General features: G+C 47.0%; 1 protein-coding gene across 1 annotated transcript in view; it reads right to left on the reverse strand.

Annotated features, from left to right (window-relative positions):
- Nucleotides 748-24,689, reverse strand: part of FAM189A1 (family with sequence similarity 189 member A1) — a 471,973-nt gene continuing 448,031 nt past the window's right edge. The window contains exons 8-11 of the mRNA XM_021098812.1: nt 21,333-21,408; nt 7,125-7,343; nt 5,484-5,558; nt 748-4,403 (exon numbers count right to left, since the gene is read on the reverse strand). Coding sequence (XP_020954471.1) covers nt 4,081-4,403; nt 5,484-5,558; nt 7,125-7,343; nt 21,333-21,408 — 693 coding nt within the window. The 3' untranslated portion in view covers nt 748-4,080. The remainder of the gene's footprint in view (nt 4,404-5,483; nt 5,559-7,124; nt 7,344-21,332; nt 21,409-24,689) is intronic.

A 24,689-nucleotide genomic window follows, 5' to 3' on the forward strand; every position in this document is an offset into this window, starting at 1 on the left:
ATCACCTCTGGGAGGGGGTGCATGGGTAAAACAGAAAGCTGACCCACCTGTAGCAATGGCTCCTTACCTGTGGGGGGCCTCTGCAGCCTGTGTAATAGCAGACTTGGCAGCATTCCCATCACGGACTGTGGCCCTGGTGCCCCTGGTGTGGGGAGGCGGGGCAAGCATGGGCTTTTGTTAGAAGCCTGGGTGTTTGTGCCAGCATGTTAGGGGGACCATGGACAAGCAGGCCCCTCTCTGGCCGGCCCACACGGGTCCCTGCTGCATGCTGTGAGCTATCGGCCACAGGGGGCCCACACCCTGGGGTCATGAGAAGGAACAGCACAGGTGTGAGAAGTAGTGGGAAGGGGCCTTGGCTTCAGGGAGCCCTGCAGTGCCCAGAGAAGCGGCCGCTCAGAGGCAGATGGTCAGGAGAGGGAGTCCATGGCTAGCAAATGACAGGGGGGTAGGTATCCCATCAAACGATGTACATTTAAAAAGTCAAAATTAAAGAGAGCTTTAAGCCAGGGACCTTAATTCTTCCCAGAAGCTGGAGAGATGTATGGAGAGACAGCTATGGGCCACCAGCATTGGTGGGACCCACACGTGTCTGGGTGTCTGCCTCCTCCCCCTCATGCCCCCAGGGCCTAATCATCTCCAGAAAGATATTAGGAAACACAGCTGGGTGTCCTCGCTCAGCACCTGGTCACCAGTGGTGCACACGGCTCTCAGCCTCTGCCTGTCCCAGTTAGACCTCAGAGACGCAGAGGCCAGAAATAGTTTTTATTAAAACACTGATCATTAGGAAAACACCTTGAGGTACAATAAATAAATACAACCTTCCAGTTGTACAAAGAGGCTTGAAAACAATTTCCTATAAATTCTGCCTTAATAGCAGCATCCGTGAATCAATACAGCTGAAGGGGAGAAAAAACATCCATTTGAAATTAGCCTCCTTTTACGTGGTTTGTTACAAGCACTAAATTCGTATCATTTCCAGCTGAAGGATAAGCTCCCCTCTATTTGCCAGAGTCAGGATCCTCAGTATCCTTGTGACCCCCCAGACAGGGGTCCAATGGCAGTGTCCACACAGACTCTGGCCCGTGCTGTGTTGGCCCCTTTTGGGGCAGGGGCAGGGGCAGGGGCAGCCCTGTACTCAGCTTCCAGCAGCCCGTCACCCTTGCCTGCCTATGTGTTAACAAGAGTAGGGGGAGGAGTTCCTGCTGTGGCACACTGGGATCAGTGTCATCTCTGCAGAGCCAGGGCACAGGTTTGATCCTCAGCCTGGTACAGTGGGTTAAGGATTCAGCGTTACAGTAGCCATGGCTCAGATTTGATCCCCAGCCCAGCAACACCATTTACCAAGGGGCAGCCAGAAAAGAAAAAAAAAAAAAAAAAAAACAAGTGGAGAGAACAGAGCCGAGAGGGCGAGGATGCACCAGCAGTGGAAAGAAAGTAGCTTCCCCTTGGCCGCGTGCCTACACGGTCTGGGGCTCAGAGTACTCGCTGCTGGGGCTCCTGGTTCCCGAGCAGAGTGGGGTTAAGGTAGGTACCAGGACTGGAGAGTTTGGGTTCCGGTCCATTCCCAGGCACCTCTCTCTTCCTGGGACCTTTCCTTGAATCCAGGAGCCTGGGCCCTGCTGGAACCAATGTGGGCCATCCAGGGCCCTCAGAAGGGGGGCAGAAAGTTCAAGTCCAGGACTAGAGAACTGGGTACAGTTTTCCCATCCTCAAGATAGAGTTGCTGTGAGAGCAAGTACAAAACTGAGCGTGAGAAGGTTTGTGAGAGCTGGGCCCTTGAGAACGTTAGGAAGATGGGCTTTGGGCCAGAGCATCCACCTGCACCAAGGTGGAGACACAGGCTGTGGCTGGTGCCCGGAGGCAGAAGACACTGTCCTCCTGCAATGAGAGGAGGCTAAGGACACACAGCACCAGGCCAGGCCTCCCAGAGGTCACGCACCCACTGCACAGTAACAATTCTGATGCCTGTTACATGGGGAGCTTCGAGGGTGGGTCCCACTGGAGCAGCAGCCACATCTGAGTGAGACCTGAAGGCTTAGCCCAGGGACCCAGCTGTGTGAGCCCCCAAACCTGATAGCCTCCTTGCCACACAGGTGACACCCCCGCAGCCTGCTAAGCTCCAGCTGCCACCCCAGAGACCCTGATACAGGGGTGCCAGGCCCCATTCATGCTTTGCTGGGAGGCTCAGGGGAGGTTACCTAGGAAAATCATCAATTAACTTTACCTTCAAGGACATTTGCTTGTAGTGGAGAGTGGGGTTGGAGGAGACTTCAAAAGCCCTCAGTTGAATTACAGAATAGATTTCCCATTTATAGTCTGGATAAAGTGCTTCTGGGATGTCTCGAGTGGAAAAATTCTGGCTGTCATCACAAGGCCTGACTTATACTTGTCCAGCTCTCACCTCTGGGAGGCAGTGACCAGTCATAACAGTGAAGCAAAGCGTTCATAGATGGCTGTCACCACAGGCTTCCCACCTCAGTTTCCAGGGGCTCCTCGGGGTATCTGGGCTGGAAACATCCTCTCCCCTGCTCCCAATCACATGCACACCCCAGCATGTGGGTTACAATGAGGTGTGGCCCGTGGGCTGCTGGGCACCCAGCAGTGGTGGGCACTGTCCAGCCCTTCCCCTGCACACCCCATGTCAGGCTCTGGCTCTTGGTTGAGAACACGATCACTAGCCACAGTTCAAGATAGCATAGTACAGGTTTCCCCATGGCTGAACAGCACTGCTCCAGGGCTCTTGCTGGGAAGCAGCTGCTGCCGACGTTGCCAGAACAAGGAGGGCTGGGAGGCCAAGGAGGTTGAAGATGCCCAAGCTGCCATTGCCAAGGAGGTGTCCACACACCCAGCTCAGGGGGGTTTAGAGAAAGAAGTGATTGACAACCTGCATCTTCCAAAGCAGGTGTGGCTGCTGCCACCCGGCTGGGGAAGGGGCTGCTCTGGGTCATCAGAGAGAGATCCTTTGAGGCCAACCTGGCGAGGGCAGATGCGGCGGGAGCCCCCTCAAGCTGCTACAGGTGCTTACTGCTATGTGGCAGATAACCACTGAAAGTGCTCCGTGCAGAGCCACTCCTGACAGCAGAGGGAGTTCCTGTTGTGGCTCAGCAATAACAAACCCAACTAGTATCTATGAGGATTCAGGTTGATCCCTGGCCTTGCTCAGTGGGTTAAGGATCTGGCATTGCCATGAGCTGTGGTATGGGTGGCAGATGCGGCTCGGATCTGGTGTTGGTGGCTGTGGCGTAGGCCAGCAGCTGTATCTCCAATTTGACCCCTGGCCTGGGAAACTCCATATGCTGTGGGTGCAGCCCTAAAAATCAGAAAAATAAAAGAGAGAGAGAGGGAGAGAAACAGTGGAGAGACAGCCAGAGGAAGCAGGGAAGTTGTCCTGGGGCGGAGGAGGCGGGGGGGCGGGGGCAGGTGGGAGAGGATGTCTGGGAGATGAGGTGACAGGTCCCACAAGGCCTCTCGCCACACCCGTCTGCCTCCCAGGATGGCCAGGCCACTGTGGAGTCCCGCATTGGTTGTATATTTGTTCACACAGTGGCCCTGTCGCACTGCAGGCATAAGGCTGGGCCCAGGCTGCCATCTGTGCTAGAACTACTTATTTAAAGTCGCATCTGAGACAGGGCTGATCATGGGGTGACACAAACCGCAAGAAAAAAATGGGCTTCTTGCTTTTTTCCTCCTCCAGCTCCTTAAACACTAAACTAAACCAGTGGCGGCGGGGGTGGGGGGGGGGCGCAGAGGTGTGGTGGTGAATCCTGCTCTTTGAGGCCCAAATTTTAAAGATATTTAACGTTTCTTTAGCTACATGAGTGTCCCGTCACGAGGTTCCTGTCACGTGCTACTTCAAGGTGCCACATGCCTGACAAAGCTACGGAATTCACCACGGACGTGACAGTCATTGGCTGTATTACTGCAATAGGTAGGAAAACAGCCTATGGGATCCCCGTGGAGGAGGGGACAGCCCTCCCCGCCTGACCCACCCTGGGCAGCGGCCTCTCCCCGCCGCCCTGCGCCCCCAGGGGGGCCTGTGGCACCAGGCCTGTCTGTGTGCACGTCCAGACCTGAGGGTCTTCACAGCTGGTCAAGGACACAGGCGCTGAGGACGGCCTCCTCCACAGGGCACTCCTCTGAGGGGACAGCCGCACAGGCCGAGCCCACCACATGCCGCACCTCGGCGGGAAGGGAGCAGCTTGAGTGTTCCAAGAACTTAGCCACCAAAACCCTGGTGTCCGCGTAGGCCTTGCTGTCCACTAAGGAGTGCAGCTGCTCTTTGGAGACTGTCTGTAGGGGCTCTGGCTTGAACCGGTGGTCTGTTTTCCAGGAGTCTGGTTCCCCAGGGGGTGAAAGCTGGTGCCGATAGGCCCAAGCAGCCGTGACAGAGTGAGACAGAGAAGCTAAAAATCAAGGGGAAAGGCAAAATCTGAAAACAACCGACACAAAACAGAAGGCAGAGGGCCAATAAATTCTTTGAAAAGCAAGTATGCTTGGGATAAGCTTTCTGCTGGGATTTCCAGGTTCCCAGACTGGCCCTTGAAGCCCTGAGTTGAGCCTGCATTAACCTAGAAGGGCTGCAGCATCGTGGAGGCAAAGGGCTGGAGGCAAAGGGCTGGAGATGGGAAGATGAGATTCAAAGCCCATGAGACAGGGACAGGGGCAGGGCCAGGGGCAGGGGTCTCTGCTCTGTTTGCCTCTCCTCTGGAATCCCCGAGCTGGTGGGGCATTGACCCTTCTCCACCTTCCCCAGCTCAGTGATCTTTGCCTTGTGGGTTGGACATTGTCTAGAAACATGTCTGCCTTAAGAGCAGAGCTAGGGATAGCAGAAAGGCAACAAGAGCCACCCCACCTCCCCCAGCCATCACAGGCAGATCGCAGCCACCTCTCATGAGGCAGCAGAGCCCCAATGTCCAGGGCCCTGTGCCCAGTGCCTGCCAGTCCAAGGGTGAAATGGCACCAGCTCCCAGTGGGGCCACTTCCCCACTGGGTCACCTATAGAAGGAACCCTCCAGACAAAGCCAGCTCCAGGCAGTCAGCTGGGATCAACTTGCCAAAGACCAGATTAAGGCCTGGCTCGCCCAAGCTGCATTTGAAGTCACACAGAGGAAACACATTCTGGGAGGTCTAGGGTATTTGGGGTAGCAGTGAGCAAGCCTGGTAATTAAGCCTGAGAAACCATACAAGACTCACATGGTTTTTTGGGGGGGCATGTCCCCTCCAAATAGAACCTCATAAATACAGTAATAAAACAGGGAGCCATGTGGGTGTTCAATCAGCTGTAGCACCTAAATATATTCCATCAAGAGAGTAGGGGAGGGCAGGCAGGCTCACCTTCCAAAGCCCAGCGACCTGGGGCATTCCCGTACCTGGGTGATGCTGCGAGAGGCTGGATTTAGATACAGGCAGCCAAGGACCACCAGTCGCCCCCAGCCCCCACTGCACAGAAGTTATTAAAGGGTTTTAGAATAGGAGGGTCTCACCAGTCCCCAGTGCGGCCCGGGACAGTCCTGCTTCAAGGTCCTGGCTGCAGGAGGGGGTGTGTGACGAGGCACCGCCTTAACCAGAAAGAGACTTCAGTTAACACACAAATGGGGAAAAGGAATTCCTGATAACACTGTCATGACCTTCCTATGGCCAAAAAAAGACTTCAGATCTAAGACCAGCCCAGGAGAGCTCCTGAACTTAAGGCAGCCAGTGCCTAGCTGGCTCAGATGTGTCCCCAGGGCTCATCACTTCTTCAGCAAGGCCCCAGCACAGGGCAGCAGGCCAGTGCCACTGACAAGCCCCGTGCCCCTCATCCCAATACCCATCTGCACTGAGGGGTCTGGGATGCTGGGAGGCTTTTGACGTGGAAAATAGTAACTGTCTCAGGCAGTCAAGAGGAGGCTGAGGCAACAGGGAAGTATGACCAGATGCAGGGGGGACAACTTGTAATCACACCACTGCTTCTCTTCAAATCCATCCCTACGGTGTCATGGTTTGCAGAGCATGAATTTCATTGAAGGTGGACAGGCCAAAGACAGCCACCAGGGCCCCATTTGCCAAGTGTTATTAGCCCCAATGGAGCTGAGAGACCCCAGCCACGGGGGCGTCTTCAAAAGGTCCTGATGGAGCTTCTCCATGTGAGTTGGCAGGCATGTGCTGGAGGGGAAAGAGACAGCGATGCTAGCCAAGGAGCTGGATGCAAAGACTGGCATTTTTGCCAGCAGGGCACCTCCAGGTAACTGCCTTTGTGGGTTCCTGGTTCCCTGTAGGAATGTAATACACCTGGGGCATAGACAGGACCTAGTCTATTTGGGGTCCAGCTGGATAAGACCACTGACTGGTCCAGGCACTGCTGGGCCTCTTCTGGATTCTTTCACTTCCGCTTTATGGACAAGTCCCCAGTGGCATTGTGGTCAAAGGCTCACCAACCTTTACTGGCACAAACCCTGCCATCCTCTCTCAAAAAATGCACCCCAGGAGGAGGTGGGGGTCCTCCAGCTTCAGGATGCACAAGACCCCCCGGGGGCTAGCGTGGAGTGCTAATTTCTGGGCTGCTGGGTACAGGACTCTGGTGCCAGGTCCCCTGGCTCACTCTGTCATGTGTGGGAATTCTGACCCAGCTCCAGGCCATACACAGAGTGTGGCCAAGGGTGCCCATGAAGTGCTGTGAACACACACCAGTGTCAGCCCAGGGCAGCATCAGGCTTCCTGTGGCCCCAGGTCCCACGAGACCACTAAGCAGACACTGGCACTTCCCACAAGTGTGTAACCCAGGCTAGTCCTGGGGAGGGGGACAGCCACCAAGGCTGATAGAGAGATACAGCCTGTGGTCCCTGCCTGACCCGAGGCCCATCTTGGATCCCAGAGCTGGTATGCAGCCTGCATTAGGGTTGGCTGACCAGCTCTAAATGCTCTCATCACTCCAAACCTTTCATCCCCTCTTCCCCACCTCCCTGACCAGCTCAGTAAGCCTGGTAGGGGCATAGCAGGGGCCTTAGGCTGTCTATCCCCCCTTATAGGCTTCAGACATCAAGACCACTTTCCCAATGTGGCCCGGAGGCAGGGGCCCCAGAGGACACGGTGTTAGGACAGGGTCAGGCACACACCGGGAACACAGTGGGCTGGGCCAATTGTACCTGCTGCCCTGAACGTGCATGAGGTGGGGTCACTGGCTGAGCGGGCCACACGCTTGGGACCTGGCCGAGCCCCTGTGCCCTGGTCAGGGCCCTCAGGGGACGTTTGGCCAGGGCATGGAGCAGGCAAAGGGGCACCCGTGGGGCCATCAGGGGATGGGCGGTTCAGGCCTGGCGCAGCAGAGCCCTCGGAGGCCAGGAGGCTTGTGTTGTCTGCCGGCACTGCAAGGCAAGGGACATACATTAGCGCTGGTGCTGGGCAACTACCAAGCCACCCGCATGAGGGACAGTGTCCACCAACAGGCCTGTCAAAGCGGAGGGTGCAAAGCGTGGACATCCAGAGTCCTCCCAGGTGGGCAGCCCACCCTCCAAACTCCAAACCCTGACCTACCTGGCAATCTTGAGGGCCTGGAAACTCTGAACAGGCTGACAGTGCTCTGTGGAGAAGGGGGGACCAGACCATCTCCCAGGAATCTTCCAGGGTCTCTACCAGGGTTCAAAGTCAGAAACCAGCTGCTTCTCCTATCCAGAGCATCTCCTTGGGGCTTGAAGTACAGGCAGTGGGTGGGGGTGGGTGGGGGGGTGGGGTTGTCACAGGATGCTCAATGAGGAGAGAGAGGTGAGGGCTCCAAGGGAAACCAGAGCACCCCAGCCAGTTCCTGGTGGGCCTGAGACCTGACCACCCCACACAGGGGGTGCAGCCTGGAACTAGAGTGCAGCCCCTCTTCAGGGGTGGGATGGCCTGGCTCCGGCGATGCTGGCCTGGTTTTCAGAGTGTCAGCATCCCCTGGGAGCATGCCAAAAGGCACGTCCTCAGACCAGCCCTGACACACTCCGGGGCTGGGCCCAGTACCCAGGGTTTGAATAAGCCACCCTCACCCCAACCAGGGGATTCTGATGCCCCAAGAGTGAGAACCACTGCTTTGGACCCATGATGCTGGTCAGGCCAGGCTCTACCCCTTACTTCTCCATGGGCAGCACCTGAGGTGGGGGCTGGACCAGAGTCCCAGAGTCCACCTGAATAGGTCCCCAGTGGACCTGCATGCACATCGGAGCTTTCTCTCCCTACTCTCCTCTCCCATCACCAGATCATCCAGGGCTCCTCTCCCTGAGGCTCCTCATGCCCCCCACCCTCTGTGGAAGTAGATTTTCAGGGTGAGCAGCCCACCTGGGGACACTTGGTAAGAACCACAGCAACCTAAGCTCCTGCAGGGGTGGGAGGCTGGGGGGTCTGTTCCCCCCACACTTTCCTATGGTTTGTAGGGGACCCCATGAGCCCCACATCTGTGTGTGTGTCCCACGTGTCAGGGCCACCTTGGTCATCCCTAGTCCACGGCTGAGGGGCTGAGGGTCTATGGCCGCCGAGCAGGAGCTGGTTGAAAGCAGCCCTGTTCAAGAGCACCTTGCTAAGCTGTCCCTCACCATCTGCCACTGCCCTCCCAAGAGAGGCTTTCAGACCATCGGGCCCATTAGTCCACATGGAAAAACAGAAAGATGAACCGGACCTCAGCTATTGTATGTACACACACACAAATTCTTCAGGACAATTAAGCCTTTTCTTCTTTAAGATACCATAAGAATAGAAGAAAATATACGAGAATAAATCTGCAGGCTTAGGGTGGAGGAAAACTTTGTAAACATGCTAGAAACCATACAGGAAAAGTTTGATATATTTGATGACAAAAAAGTTGTAAACTTGCTATGCCAAAGGACTCATTAATAGGGTTCAAGAAACCTACAAAGCCCAAAACAGAGAAGCAAACCTTTGGAAAAGTGTCATTCTTACACATTTTCCTACATTTCTGTTTAACAAATATTTTTCTTATAAATTAGAATGATAGTGTCTTGAGGCTGTTATAAACACTCTTGGTGGGTATGGAAACTCGTAATAAAACCTTTCCAGAACACATTGTGGCCAAAACATCCAAATCAAAAATACATGTTCCCTTGGACTCTGCAATTTCACTGTTGGAATTTACTCCATTGGGCAAGTATTCAAACTGAATGTATAAATGTAGAAAAGAAAAAAAAAACTCATTAGAAAACCTCAAATCTAGAAATTGTCATAAGTAACATTATCAAAATCTTATCAAAATTGCCTGGCAGTATATATTAAAAGTATTAAAAGTCTTTAGAATATTCATCCATGTAGATTCTTCCTTTTTTTTTTTTTTTTTTTTTTGGTTTCTTTTTAGGGTAACACCTATGGCATATGGGAGTTCCCAGGCTAGGGGTCGAATTGGAGCTGCTGGCCTACATCACGGCCATGGCAATGCAGGATTCAAGCCACATTTCTGACCTATGCTGCAGCTTGCTGCAATGACATGTCCTTAACCCACTGAGTAAGACCAGGGATCAAACCTGCATCCTTAAGGACACTATGTCCAGTTCTTAACCTCCTAAGCCACAATGGAACTCCCTGCAGATTCTTCTTGATCATAATTTTCTCTCTCATTTGCAGCACTATTGGGGTATAGCTTATGTACAAAAAAAACCCTGTACCTATTTATTGTACATAATTTGATGGTATGACACATATGCAAATATCCAGTGACTGAGTTCCTCAAGGAAATGGGGTCATGGAGGGACAAATGCGACTTAGCTTGGAATATACATAGTTAATAGAAACCTGATAAAATTAGAATAACATTGTAGGAAAAGCTCATGGTCCAAGACTAGTAACTCATTTTCTGCATAGCCTCCTCTCAGGTTGTGTTGTGTGCTTACATTTTTATCCAAGCCATAACTCTAGCAGATCTCCAGTTTTCCACCTAACAGATCACAAATATTTTTTCCTAATTAACATGTAGTAATTTTTTAGCCCATGGAACATATTTTTCCCCTAAACTTTTAAAAAATTATAGTTGATTTACAATGTTGCACCAATCTGCTATATAGCAAAGTGACTAATACATATTATTTTTTTTGTATTCTTTTCCATCATGGTCTATCTCAGGAGATTGGATAGAGTTCCCTGTGCTATAAATTAGAACCTCATTGCTTATCTATTCTAAAAGTAATAGTTTACTTCTACTAACCCCAAACTCCCAGTCCATCCCACTTCCTCCTCTCTCCCCCTTGGCAACCACAAATCTGTTCTCCATGTCTGTGAGCATGTTTCTATTTTGTAGCTAGGATCATTTGTGCCATATTTTAGATTCCACACATAAGTGATATCATATGCTATTTGTCTTTCTCTTTCTGACTTACTTTACTTATTATGAAAATCTCTGGGTCCATCTATGTTGCTACAAATGGCATTATTTTGTCCTTTTTTATGGCTGAGTAATATTCCATTGCATATATGTAACACATCTTTTTTATCCATTCCTCAGTCAATGGACATTTACATTGGTTCCATGTCTTGGCTATTGCGAATAGTACTGCTATGTACACAGGAGGTGCAGATATCTTTTTGAATTATAGTTTTGTTCAGATAAATGCCCAGGAGTGGGACTGCTGAATCATATGGTAGTTCTATATTTAGTTTCATGAGGACCCTCCATACTATTTTCCATAGTGATTGTACCAATTTGCATTCCCACCAACAGTGAAGGAGGGTACCTTTTTCTCCACACCCTCTCTAGCATTTGTTATTTGTAGACTTATTAATGATGGCCATTCTGACTGGTGTGAGGTGATACCTCATTATAGTTTTGCTTTGCATTTTTCTAATAATTAGCAATGTTGAACACTTTTTTCATGTGCCTACTGGCCATCCATATGTCTTCTTTGGAGAAATGTCTAGGTATTCTGCCCATTTTTCAACTGCATTATGTGTTGTTTTTTTGTTGTTGAGCTGTATGAGTTGTACATTTTGGAGATTAACCCCCTGTCAGTTACATAATTTGCAACTATTTTCTCCCATTCTGTAAGTTGTCTTTTCTTTTTTATTGTTTCCTTTGCTAGGCAAAGCTTTTATGTTTGATTAGGTCCCATTTGTTTATTTTTGTTTTTTATTTCTATTGCCTTGGGAGACTGACTTAAGAAAACGTTTGTATTGTTTATGTCAGAGAATGTTTTGCCTATGTTTTCTTCTAGGAGTTTTACAGTGTCATGTCTTATGTTTAAGTCTTGAAGCCATTTTGAGTTTATTTTTGTACATGGTGTGAGGGTGTGTTCTAGTTTCACTAATTTACATGCAGCTGTCCAGTTTTCCAGCACCACTGGCTGAAGAGACTACCTCCCATTTTATATTCTTGCCTATTTTGTCAAAATTAATTGACCACAGGTGTATGGGTTTATTTCTGGGGTCTCTATTCTGTTCCATTGATCCATGTATCTCTTTTTGTGCCAGTACCACACTGTTTTGATTACTGTAGCTTTGTGATATTGTCTGAAGTCTGGGAGAGTTATGCCTCTTACCTTGTTTTTTTTTTTTTTTTCCCCTCAGGATTTCTTTGGCAATTCTGGGTCTTTTATAGTTCCATATGAATTTTTGGATTATTTGTTCTAGTTCTGTGAAAAATGTCATGGGGAATTTGATAGAGATCACATTAAATCTGTAGATTGCTTTGGGTATTATGGACATTGTAACAATATTAATTCTTCCAATCCAAGAGCATGGGATATCTTTAAATTTCTTTGAATTTTCTTTAATGCCCCTTAACAAAGTTTTATAGTTCTCAGTGTATAAGTCTTTCACCTTCTTGGTCAGGATTATTCCTTGGTATTTTATTTTTTGATGCAATTTTAAAAGGTGTTTTTTATATTTCTTTTCTAATATTTCATTATTAGCATCAGAAATGCAACTGATTTCTGAATGTTAATCTTGTATCCTCTTACTTCGATGGATTCCTTTATCAGATCTAATAGATTTTGTATGGAGTCCTTACGGTTTTCTATATATAGTATCATGTCATCTGCATATAGTGACAATTCTACCTCTTCCCTTCCAATTTAGTTTCTTTTGTTTGTCTGTTTGTTGTAGCTAGGACTTCCAATATTATGTTGAATAAAAGTGATGAGAGTGGGTATCCTTTTCTTGTTATAGATTTTAGCAGGAACGCTTTCAGTTTTTCTCCACTGAGTATTATTATATTGGTTGTGGATTTGTCATAAATGACTTTTATTATGTGGAGGTATGTTTCCTCTACACTTACTTTGTTAAGAATTTTTATCATGAATAGATGTTGAAAATTTTCAAATGCTTTTTATGCATCTATTGAATGATCATGTGGTTTTTTACTTTTCTTTTGCTAATGTGGTATATTACATTGATTTATTTGCATATACTGAACTGTCCTTGTGAACTTGGAATGAATCCCATTTGGCCATGGAGTATGATCTTTTCAATGTGATGTTGGATTCAGTCTGCTAAAATTTTGTTGAAAATTTTTAATTTTTTTTGGTTGGTTTTTTGTTTTTTGTCTTTTCTATGGCTGCACCTGTGGCACATGGAGATTCCCAGGCTAGGGGTCCAATAAGAGCTGTAGCTGCTGGCCTATGTCACAGCCACAGCAATGTGGGATCCGAGCCACGTCTGTGACCCACACCACAGCTCATGGCAACACCAGATCCTTAACCCACTAAGCAAGGCCAGGGATGGAACCCACAACCTCATTATTACTAGTTGGATTTGTTAACCACTGAGCCATGATGGGAACTCTGAAAATTTTTGCATTTATTTTCATCAAAGATATTGACATTTGGGTAGTATCTTTGTCTGGTTTTGGTATTAGGGTGATGATGGCTTCACAGAATGTCTTTGGGATTATTCCTTCTTCTTCAAACTTTTGGAAAAGTTTAAGAAGAATGGGTATAAGTTCTTTGTATGTTTGGTAGAATTTACCTGTGAAGCCATCTGGTCCTGAAATTTTGTTTGTGGGGAGGTTTTATTATTATTATTATTATTATTACATATTCAGTTTCATTTCTAGTGATCAGTCCATTCAACTGATCTATTTCTTCTTGATTTAGTTTGGTGGGCTGTATGTCTCTAGAAAGTTGTCCATTTCTTCTAGGTTTGTTGGCATATAATTTGTTGGCATATAATTGTCCATAGTATTCTCTTACGGATTTTTTTTAAATTCTGTAGTCAGTTGTGATATCTTTTTCATTTCTTATTTTGTTTTTTGGGGTTCTCTCTATTCTTCTTGGTGAGTCTGGCCAAAGGTTTGTCAATTTTGTTTACTCGTTTAAAGAACCAGTTCTTGGTTTTATTGATTTTTTTTCTATTGATTTTTAAAATTGTCTTTTAGTGATTTCCTCTCTGATCTTTATGATTTCCTTCCTTCTGCTGACTTTAGGTTTGTTCTTCTTTTTCTGATTATTTTAGGTGGTTGGTTACATTGTTTGAGATTTTTCATGTTTTTTAAGGAAGGCCTGTATCGCTAAGAACTGCTTTTGCATCATCCTATAGATTTTGTATGGTTGTGTTTTCCTCCTTTCCTCCCCCCGCCCCAGGGCTACACCCGCAGCATATGGAAGTTCCCAGGCTAGTAGTCGAATTGGAGCTGCAATTGCCAGCCTACGCCACAGCCACAGCAATGCCATATCTGAGCTGTGTCCTGTGACCTGTAGTGCAGCTCATGGGAAAGCCAGATTCTTAACCCATTGAGTGGGAGCCAGGGATCAAACCCATGTCTTCATGGCTACTTGTTGGGTTCATTACTGATAAGCCACAAGCGGAACTCTGGTTGTGTTTTCATTTTCATTTGTCTTAAGATATTTTAAAATTTAATGTCCTTTTTGCTTTCCTCATTGACTCAGCTTTTTTTTTTTTTTGTAGCATGTTGTTTGGTCTTCCTGCAGTTGTTTTTTTCTCATTTCTTTTCCTGTGGCTGATTTCTAGTTTCATACTCTTGTGGTCAGAGAAGATGCTTGAAATAATTTCTATACTGTTAAATTTGGTGAGATTAGTTTTGTGCCCCAGCATATGGTCAATCCTAGAGGATGTTCCATATGCACTTAAAAAGAATACATTCTGGTGGGTTTTTTAAAAAATGTAATGTCTTAAAAATATCAGTTAAGTGTTAGAAAATGTTCTATTTTGTCATTTAGGATCTCTGTTGTATAACTGATCTTCTCTCTAGAAGATTTGTTCATTAATGTGAGTGGGGTGTTGAAGTCTATTATTCTATCCCCACCAATTTTTCCTTTTATGTCTGTTAGTATTTGTTTTACATATTTGGATGCTCCTATATTAGGGGCATATGTTGACATGTAATATCCTCTTGAATTGATCTGTTAGTATTTGTTTTACATATTTGGGTGCTCCTATATTAGTGGCACATATGTTGACAGTGTAATATCCTCTTGAATTGATCTTTTTATCATTCAATAGTGTCCTTCTTTATCTTTCTTTATGGCCTTTGTTTTAAAGACTGTCTTGTCTGATATAAGTATTGAAACTCCTGCTGTCTTGTCATTTCCATTTGCATGAAATATCTTTTTCCATCCCCTCACTTTCAACCTATGTGTGTTTTCTGCCCTAAGGTGGGTCTCCTATAGGCAGCATATTGTAAGGCTATCTTTTTATCCAGTCTGTCACTCTATATCTTTTGATTGGAGCATTCAGTCCATTGATATTTAAGGCAATTATTGATATATATGTATTTACTGCCATTATAAATTTTGTTTTCCAGTTGATTCTATGTTTCTCCTTTGTTCTATTTCTTTTTATAGTTAAATAATTTCCTTTTATTTTATGCTTGTGTCCTCTTCTTTTTTGTTTTTGTGAATCTATTGTTTGGGTTTTGATTTTTGACTGCCCTGTTTTTATGTTAATGCCTTCCTCTGCTTGCTTTAGATAATCATAAGAGTTCAAATACATTGTTAAAAAAAGGGTCTAGATTTTCTTATGCTGCTTCTGCACATTTTATGATTTTGATGTCCTCTTTTACATCTTCATGTTAATCCTTTTGCTATACCTTGTGTTAATCTTTGCTTTCACAAATAGTTTTTTTTTTTTAATTTGTGTACTGGCTTATTTAAGTGATTGCTTTCCAGTTGTGATTTCCTCCAGCCTATATTTACTCCTTTTCCATTTAGGAGAGACCTTTCAATATTTCTTTTTGAATATGTTTAGTATTGCTGTATTCTCTTATTTTTTCTTGTCTGAGAAATTCTTTATTTCACCTCCTATTTTAAATGATAATCTTGCTGGGTAGATTTTCTAGGTTGCAGATTTTTCCCTTTTAGAATTTTAAATATATCTTGCCCCTCCCTTCTGGCCTAGAGTATTTCCATGGAGAAATCAGCTGAGAGCCTTACAGGAGTTCCCTTGTAATTAACTCTTTGTTTTTCTCTTGCTGCCTTTAGAATCCTCTCCTTATCTTCAACTTTTGCCATTTATATCATAATATGTCTTGGTGTAGGTCTGTTTGTGTTCATCTTGTTTGGCACCCTCTGTGCTTCCTGTACCTAGATATTTTCTTCTTTAAATTTGGGAAGTTTTTAGCTATAATTTCTTCAAATGCACTTTCAATCCTCTTTTCACTTTCTTCTTTGGGGATCTCTATTATGGGTAGATTGGTATGCTTTATATTATCCCATAGATATCTTATACTGTTTTCATTTTTTTTTAATTTGGCTTTCTGTTTGCTGTCCTTATTAGGGGACTTTCATTATTCTGTCTTTCAAGTCACTTATTCATTCCTTTCCATTATTCATTCTGCTGTTCAATACCTTCTTAGCTCAGGTTTCGTCTAGACAAATACATTTTCTTATTTTTTTCCTCCTCCTTATAATTTCTAGTTCCTTTTTAAAGTAATCTGCATTACTGTTGATATTCATTCTTAATTGCCTAAGTATTTTCATTATCTCCTTTTTTTTTTCTTTTGCTTTTTAGGGTCACACCCATGGCATATGGAAGTTGCCGGCTAGGGGTCAAATTGGAGCTACAGCTGCTTGCCTATGCCACAGCCACAGCAATGTGGGATTCAAGCCAAGTCTGCAACCTACACCACAGCTCACAGCAATGCCAGATCCTTAACCCACTGAGCAAGGCCAGGAATCAAACCCACATCCTCATGGACCTAGTTGGGTTTGTTAACTGCTGAGCCAGAGAGGGAACTCCATTTTTGAACTCAGTGTCTGTTAGACTGCAGAAGTCCATTTCATTATTTGCTCCTTCATGGGAATTCTCCTGTTCTTTTCACTGGGAATGGTTCCTGTGATTCTTCATTTTGCTTATATTTTTCTTACTCTGTGTGTTTAGGGAGAACAATTATCTACTGCAGTCTTGGAGGGCTATTTATATCTAGGAGCATCCCTGGGTAGCTTGTGTGGGTTTACTATTTTTTTTGGCATGAGGGAAGCTTTTGGTTTGGATGCTTTCTCTTTCCTCACTATATTCAGGCCCTTCTCCCCTTGACAGGGATGTGCAGGTGCAGAGCCTGTGCATGCTGCCAGGGAGGTAGGGGAAATGGATGGCACCTGCAGGTGGCACCTCACTGAAAGGCTTTGGGCAGTAGCAGTGACCCCCCCAGGGAGGTGAGGGCAGTGCCTGGGGTCTTTGGAAGAGGCAATGGTGAGGTGCGTGCATTCCCTGGGAGAATGGGAAGCACTTGATTGCAAGGCCTTTTGTGGTGGCGACCCCTGGGGCAGCAGGTGGTGCCTGGTCATGGGACCCTCAGTGGTGGTGGGCCACACCCACCTCTGAAGTCAGAGATGGCTGTGGTGGTTTGCACCTATCACCATAGCCCACTCAAGAGGTGCCTTGCCACCTGAGAGCCTGCACATAAGCATGCAAAGAAATTCCTATGGCAATAAACTCCATTCCTCCCCTCCTCTTGCCTTCCCTCGAAATGGCACCTTTCTTCTCTGGTGGGCCCAGGACTCCTCTTGTGCTCCCTTGGCTGTGGTATACCACTCCCTCACTCCTCAGGGTATGTCCACACAGCCAACCCAAGTCCTCTCCCTGAAACTGACCTCCAAAGCCTGAGTCTCAGTGCCCAGCCCCCACTGAAGTGTCTCAGACTGTGGTGTCCCAGACTGTGGTACTAATGGTCTGTACGGCTCTCTCTCTGCTTTGCCCTCCTCAGACCAGCTGCTGGGCTTTTCTCCAAGGCTTTGAGGCTCCCCTTCTGTCTTGGCTGATCTCCCTGTCAGTTAGGTGGCCTCTCAGGGTGCAAATTCCTTTCGTCTTTCACAGCTCCCTCTCAGGAGTGCTGGTCCCATCTTCATTCCTTTTTGTCCCTTCTCTCTTTTTTCTTGACCTTTTTGGAAGTCTGAGGTCTTCTGCCAGAGTTCAGTAGAAGTTCTGTGAAAATTGTTCTACACAGAGATTTTTTTCTTTGATGTGTTTTTGTGAGAAGGTGAGCTCCAATCCTACTCCTCTGCAAGCTTGAATCTGGAAGCCTAAACTTCTTTTAATGAACTTTATTGTCCCCACAAGTTTTTATTGTTATTAAAAACTGCAGCAACTTATCTTCATGCCTAGAGTTTTCCTTTTTCTTTGCATTACCTCCCTAGGGTGTAATCCAGAAATGTGATCACATCTAATGGCATAAATATTTTAATGGCTCTTTATCCCAAATCTTTGCCAAAGAGGTAAGCAGATTTACAAGCTGCCAGTCAGGGCTGGGTATAGCAGCTTCCCTGAGCCTTGCCACCACACATGTCTTCATTACCATTTTTTTTTTTGGCCATCCCCACGACATATAAAAGTTCCCAGGCCAGGGATTGAATTGGCACCACAGTAGGAACCAGATCCAAGCCATGGCAGTGACAATGCCAGACTCTTAACCTGCTGAGCCACCAGGGGACTCACACTATTTTTTTATTTGAATAAGTAAAAAATAATACTGGAGTCTCCAAAAAAAAAAAAAAAACTCTAGAGCTAATAATTGTGTTCATCAAGGCTGCAGGATACAAATTAAACACATGAATGAATCACATCTGATTCATGTCAGCTACAGATTCTAATGATGAACATGTAGAAAGCAAAAGTGAAACCCCAATGCCATTTATAGTGGCTCCAAAGAAAATGAAACACATAGCACAGACACTTAATGAAACATGCCCAGAAGCTGTGTGTTGTAACTGATACCATGAAATCAAAGATCCAAATCCACAGAGAGACAGCCTGTGTTCATGCATTGGAAGACTCAGCTTTAGAAAGATGGTAATTCTACCCATATTGCTGTATAGGTTTTATGCAATTCCTATCAAGATCCCAGCAAGGTATTTTGTAGATACAACCAAGTTGATTCTATTTATTTATGTATTTATTCATTTGGTCTTTTTAGGGCCATGCCCATGGCATATGGAAGTCCCAAGGCTAGGGGTTGAACTGGAGCAGTAGCTTCCAGCCTACACCACAGCCACAGCAATGCAGGATCTGAGCCACCTCTGTGACCTACACCACAGCTCACAGCAACACAAGATCCTTAACCCACTGAGTGAGGCCTGGGATTGAACCCACATCCTCACGGGAACTAGTTAGGTTCATTACTGCTGCACCTCAACAGGAACTCCAAGCTAATTCTTTTTTTTTATTTTTTAATTTTTTTTATTTTCCCACTGTACAGCAAGGGGGTCAGGTTATCCTTACATGTATACATTACAATTACAGTTTTTCCCCCACCCTTTCTTCTGTTGCAACATGAGTATCTAGACATTGTTCTCAATGCTATTCAGCAGAATCTCCTTGGAAATCTATTCTAGGTTGTGTCTGATAAGCCCAAGCTCCCGATCCCTCCCACTCCCTCCCCCTGCCATCAGGCAACCACAAGTCTCTTCTCCAAGTCCATGATTTTCTTTTCTGAGGAGATGTTCATTTGTGCTGGATATTAGATTCCAGTTATAAGTGATATCATATGGTATTTGTCTTTGTCTTTCTGGCTCATTTCCTCAGTATGAGATTCTCTAGTTCCATCCATGTTGCTGCAAATGGCGTTATGTCATCCTTTTTTATGGCTGAGTAGTATTCCATTGTGTATATATACCACCTCTTCCGAATCCAATCATCTGTCGATGGACATTTGGATTGTTTCCATGTCTTGGCTATTGTGAATAGTGCTGCAATGAACATGCGGGTGCATGTGTCTCTTTTAAGTAGAGTTTTCTCCGGGTAGATGCCCAAGAGTGGGATTGCGGGGTCATATGGAAGTTCTATGTATAGATTTCTAAGGTATCTCCAAAATGGATAGACTCCAAAGGGAGGCAGGCCTGACATAGAAACAACCTAAATGTCAATTGATGGAGTAACGGATAAAGAAGTTATGGTGTATTAATACAATGGAATACTGCTTAGCCATAAAAAAGAATGAAATAATTCCATTTGTAGCAACATGGATGGACCTAGAGATTATCATAGTAAGCAAAGTAAGCCAAAGACAAATATCACCCAATATCCACTTATATGTGGAATCTAATAAAAAATGATACAGAGGAATTTTTTGCAAGATATAAATAGACTCTGATCTTGAGGTCAAACTTAGGGTTACCAAAGGAGAAACCATGGGTAGGGAGGGATAAATTGGGAAGATGGGTTGGCACATGCACACTACTATAGATAGAGCACATAACTAACAGGGATCTCTGTACAGCACAAGGAAGTCTACTTATGCTCTATAATAAGCTACTATGTATAATTGATTCACTTTGCTGTAAACCTGAAGCTGATACAACATTGCAAATAAACTATACCTCAATAAAATAAAATAAAACAAAACAAAATAAAGTAGATAGGGAAAGGCACAGGCCCTAGAATGGCTACAATCTTGGTAAAGAACAATGAAGTGCCCAGCATCCTTTGCCTGATACTGAAGCCTATCACAGATTGACAGTAATTAAGACAGTGTGGAATTGGCAAAGGGACTGACACAGATCAATGGAACAGAGCAGGACAGAGGACCAAGAAGCAGACCCATGCAATTATGTTCCACTGATTTTTGACAAAGGTACAAAAGCAACAAACAGCCTGGAAGAACTGGACCTGTACAGGCAAAACATGACCTTGACCTCAACCTCACCCTACCCAGAAATTCTGTTACTATCTGTTTGGCCTGCTATCTGGCAAGGCCCTGCCAGAACTTCCCTCAGTTCCTGCCAGGAAGCACCTCCAGGTCTCTGGACCGAGGCTGGCTAACTGCCTGAGTTTGTGAGGAGGTGAGAAGGGCCCAGCTCTGCTGATTTCCTGCTGAGGAGTGCCCCAGACACCCCTGTCTGTCTCCATCTGCCCTGAGACCACAGACAGAAACAGGCCCTAAAGCTGCCATGCTGTCCAGCTTTTCCGACCACGCTTTTTCAAGACCTGGTGACTTGTAGGAATCACGTGGCTGGAGTGGGGGGCCTGGCTGCTGGCCCCCTCAGCTCAAACTTTAGAACGCACTGCACCCTGGAGTAGCCTCTGGAAAGGTCACCTGAAACCACCTCTTAGATGCTGCTCCTGATGGGTCCTTGGAGCCACTCAGGGAAGGGCAAGGTCATGTTCAAGTCCAGCTGTAGGGACTGGGGCTCCTGCAACTCAGAGGTGGCCTCATGAAGGATGGCCCCTTCTTATTTCTCTTAGATGTGAATGAAAGTGGGGATGGCAGCAGGACCGAGACACCACGATCATGGTCCTTCCTGGGACACTTAGTTATCTCACAAGGTTGCTGACTTTGGTCTCCGAATAAATGTGGCCACATGAGCTTTGCCTGAGACCTCAAAGCTCCTCAAAGATGCCCTCTGCCCACCTGCTTCCCGATTGCTAAGGGTCATCTGCTTGCTTTGTCCTATGGCTCCCACCCCATATTTGGGATCTGACTTCTCACACGTGTCCTGCTATGCCCTCCAGGACACAACTTCCAACCCCTGCTCTCCAGCTTCCCCCTCTGAAGCCGATGGGCAGAGAGGCCCCAACCCTGGATCCCGCCTGGCCCAGCCCATCCTCCTCCTGAAGGAGGGGCTGAGTGGACATTAGCCTGGTGTATCCCAGACTGAGCCACACTTTTCTTCAAATCAATACCCCTCAAGGAAGAGAGAAAGGGCACTGGGGGAGGTAGGAGCCCCAGGGAAAGCATGATGTCTCCCAGGAAAGCATGATGTCCCCAGGAAAAGCATGATGTCTCCCAGGTCTGATTCACTGGGTGCGGAAGGAGAAAACGTGGAGACCTTCCCACATACTCGGTATGTAACAGGAGGGGCTGCAGCACATTCCAGCCCTTAAAGAGTAAGAAGTGGAGGGAAGGAGTAACCGGAGAAGAAGAGAAGGAAACAGGATGAAAAGACACAGCCTTGGAAACTATCAACTTAGTATTTCAAAGAAAAGCGTTCAATTACCTTGTGTGCTGAAGCCAGTGGTGGCATCTGGGTTCCTGGAGCTGGGCTCGATCACCTGCTGGTCTGCACTTGGAAGCTACAGCAAGAAACAGGAGGCAGCAGGTGGGTCATCTTGCAGTCTGTGGGGACCAGCACAGCAGCCTCCAGAGAGAAAGGCTGGCTTCTGAGCTCGTCTTCTAGTAAGACGTGCTGAGAGAGATGTGCTCAAGTATGCAATCTTCTCTCCCAAATGTGTGGGGCGAGGGGCATGGGGTTGAAGACGCCATGGCCAAGGCCAAAGCCTATTCCTCAGACCTTCTGCAATCAGAACCACACATTCCCTGCAAACCCACCCAGGGCCCGCTTGCCTTCCACTTACAGGCACTGTGTGGGGTTAAGAAAGACCACACAGGATCCCCATGTCACCAGAGGAGGCAGGACAGCCCCCGCCCTCATTTCCCAGTCCCTCCTCTCAACTTCTCTCGATCTTCCTGCCCCCACTGCAGGACGAGTAAGGCCCTGGAACAGTCACGGAACCCATAATGCTGTCGGCCAGCCCAATCTAGACACCAGAGGGCATTTAAGAAACAGCCTGACCTGAATGAGCTCCGAACCCCTCCCCCCCGAACTGGTGTGTGCCTGCCCCTCTCTTCCACGTGTGGGATCAGAGGCTGCTCCAGAGGCCACTCTCCCTACCTGAGCTCTGCCTGGGGCCCAGGTGCTTATGGGGCATGTGTCAAATTGAATGGAGCCCCAGGGGCCCCAGCAGAGTATCAGATGCTGTCTCGACCTGGTGGAGTGGGTGGCCGTGAAGCTTGAATCCTGTTGGATAGTCACCACACTTTTGCAACTTTCTTCTGAATGACCCTCCTGTCCAGGGAGGCCTCGGGAATGTGAGAGGAAAGGCCGGCCCCCTCTGCTGGGCAGGGATGGGGCTGCCTGCTCTCCTCCGCCCTCAGCTGGCTTGGTTCCGCCCCCGCCAGTGCCCCATTCCATCTCCCAGGCCCTGAGCCTGGACTGGGCAGACCCTGTGTGCATGAGCCCCTGTGTCTTCTCAAAAGATGAGTTCTGAATCCTTGTGCTATTTCAGAATCGCCTACCAATAATGAGCTGGGGGAGGTCAAGGAAGGTGCAGCGGGTCCTGCAGCCTGGCCCGATTCCAGCTCAGGTAATTACATTTCCGTCTCCCTTGTCTATGCCTGTCGCTTCATTCGGGTTTTCTCCCCGGCTTCAAGCAGGCTGGCACTGCGGCAGACGCTGGACTGCTGGCTCCCCCAACCAGAGGGGTTGAGCTGCACCCGCTCAGGGGGTCAGAGAGAGCAGCCCAAATGGCCCCCTTGATTCCACATGTATATAACACCGTCCAGCACTCAGTGCTCCCCTCTGTCAGGGTGGGGCAGGGGTGAGGTGGAGATGTCACACCACCTGCCTCCCTTCCACGGTAGTCACTACACACCCACAACCTAGGTGGGAATCTCCGCCAAGAATCTTCTGCCAGGGAGTTCCTGTTGTGGCTCAGTGGAAACGAATCTGCCTGGCATCCATGAGGATGAAGGTTTGATCTCTGGCCTTGATCAGTGGGTTAAGGATCTGGCATTGTTATGGCTGTGATGTAGGCCAGTGGCTACAGCCGTGATTCGACCCCTAGCCTGGGAACCTCCATATGCCACAGGCGCAGCCCTAAAAAGACAGAAAAAAAAAAAAAAAAAAGAAAAAGAAAAAGAAAAAGAATCTTCTGCCAAAAAAGGGAACAATGCCCCAAAGTTTCACTTCCTTTCCTAACACTCTACCTTTGTCTAACCTTCAAGTTCACTCTTTTTTTTTTTTTTTTAAATGGGGGTGAGTGGCACGGCACCTTGAGGCCTGAAAAGAACCTGCTGGTAATAAAGAAATATAAACAAAACAAGAGAAATAAAATACACAGTGGGACAAGGTTAGGAGGAAACTGGATTTGTGTCATATTTTGCAGAAGTGTCACTGGCCTGCCTCTAGTTCCCAGTCAAATTTGGTGTTGAGAGGATACAGATCCTGGAAACAGGACATCCATCACCTCCAGCAAGCAGGGTGTGGACGGTTTAATTTGAATTTGGCCTTCCCTGGTGTCCAAAGCCTCCTTACCGCACACAGTATAGCTAGGGGGGAACAGCTGCTCACTTCACACAGCATTTTCCATGAAATACAAAAGCAGTGGAAGAAACATATTTGCAGCATAGAATTTAAGTTGAAATCTGAGTTCAGCAATAAAGGCTCATAATATAACTCCTGTAGGAGAGAGGGTGAGAGGGCTGTTGAAAGGAAAGGCTACATGTATAATATAACATGGGAACAATACCTGCATTTACTTATTCCCAGATGCACTGTTTTGACTATCTGTCATAATGAAAATCCACTTGGCCTTTAAGCAAATAAGCCAAGTTCCCCACATCTCCCTTTCTTTTAGGAACTCTGGGGCTAAGACGCCACGTATGGAAATTCTGCCCTATTTCTGTAATGAGTTTTCCACTTCTGGGTGAAGTCAGCCAGCTGGTCCCAGATTTACAAACTGCTGTTTTAGGGGGGTTATTATCAGCAATCACGGAAAAGATGTATTGAGGCTTTAGGCTAGAGTCCTAAGGCAATCTGCAAAGACACTTCATATGCAGATTTTAAAACGTAAAGGTCATTTCATTAGAAACTATAAATAATAACTTCTGAGACTTGGGGTCGGACACACCTCTGTCATGTTCTTATGACTTCTGGTCCCACATGCCACATTGCCACCAAAATTCCCAAAGCACTACGGGTCACTCTGACCCCAAATGCCCACCTGTCCAAAGGTGGCTCTACAGTGTGACAACCAGAGTCAGAAATCTGCATCCAAATGCTTTCTGGGAACCCCCTTCCTGCCCCTCAAGGCTCTGTAGCCAGGTTCTGTGCTCCCCCTTCCCACCCAGCTGTCTCTGCTGTCCTTCCTCTGAGGCCCCAGAGAAGCTTATTCATCCCTGCCCTGTGACCACGAGGAAGGGGATCCTGCTCATCTCCCAGCCCTATAGCCCGTGGATAGGTGCATACCCTCCCACAGCCCCTGGAGCACATACTTGCCATCCATACAGGGACATAAACCTGGCAAATTCTCGGCCACCTTCCTCTTGTAGCAACTCCCTCCTTTCAACCTACCCCAAAGCCATAATCTCAAGCCACAGGAAAGACAACGCATTACAAACCAAGTCCAAACACTACCTGAACACAGCTGAACCACGTGACTCAAAATGAACAAGCTGGGTCAAATGCAGCTTTTCCTCCCAAATTAAAAATCTGTCCCGATAAGCAGCCTCTGCCCCACAGACCTGCAGAGCACGTGCTTACTTTCCGACAGGCTGTCTTCCTGTCTTTATTCCA

This window comes from Sus scrofa, chromosome 1 (assembly GCF_000003025.6).
Source record: "Sus scrofa isolate TJ Tabasco breed Duroc chromosome 1, Sscrofa11.1, whole genome shotgun sequence".
In the NCBI taxonomy this organism is placed as follows: Eukaryota; Metazoa; Chordata; class Mammalia; order Artiodactyla; family Suidae; genus Sus; species Sus scrofa.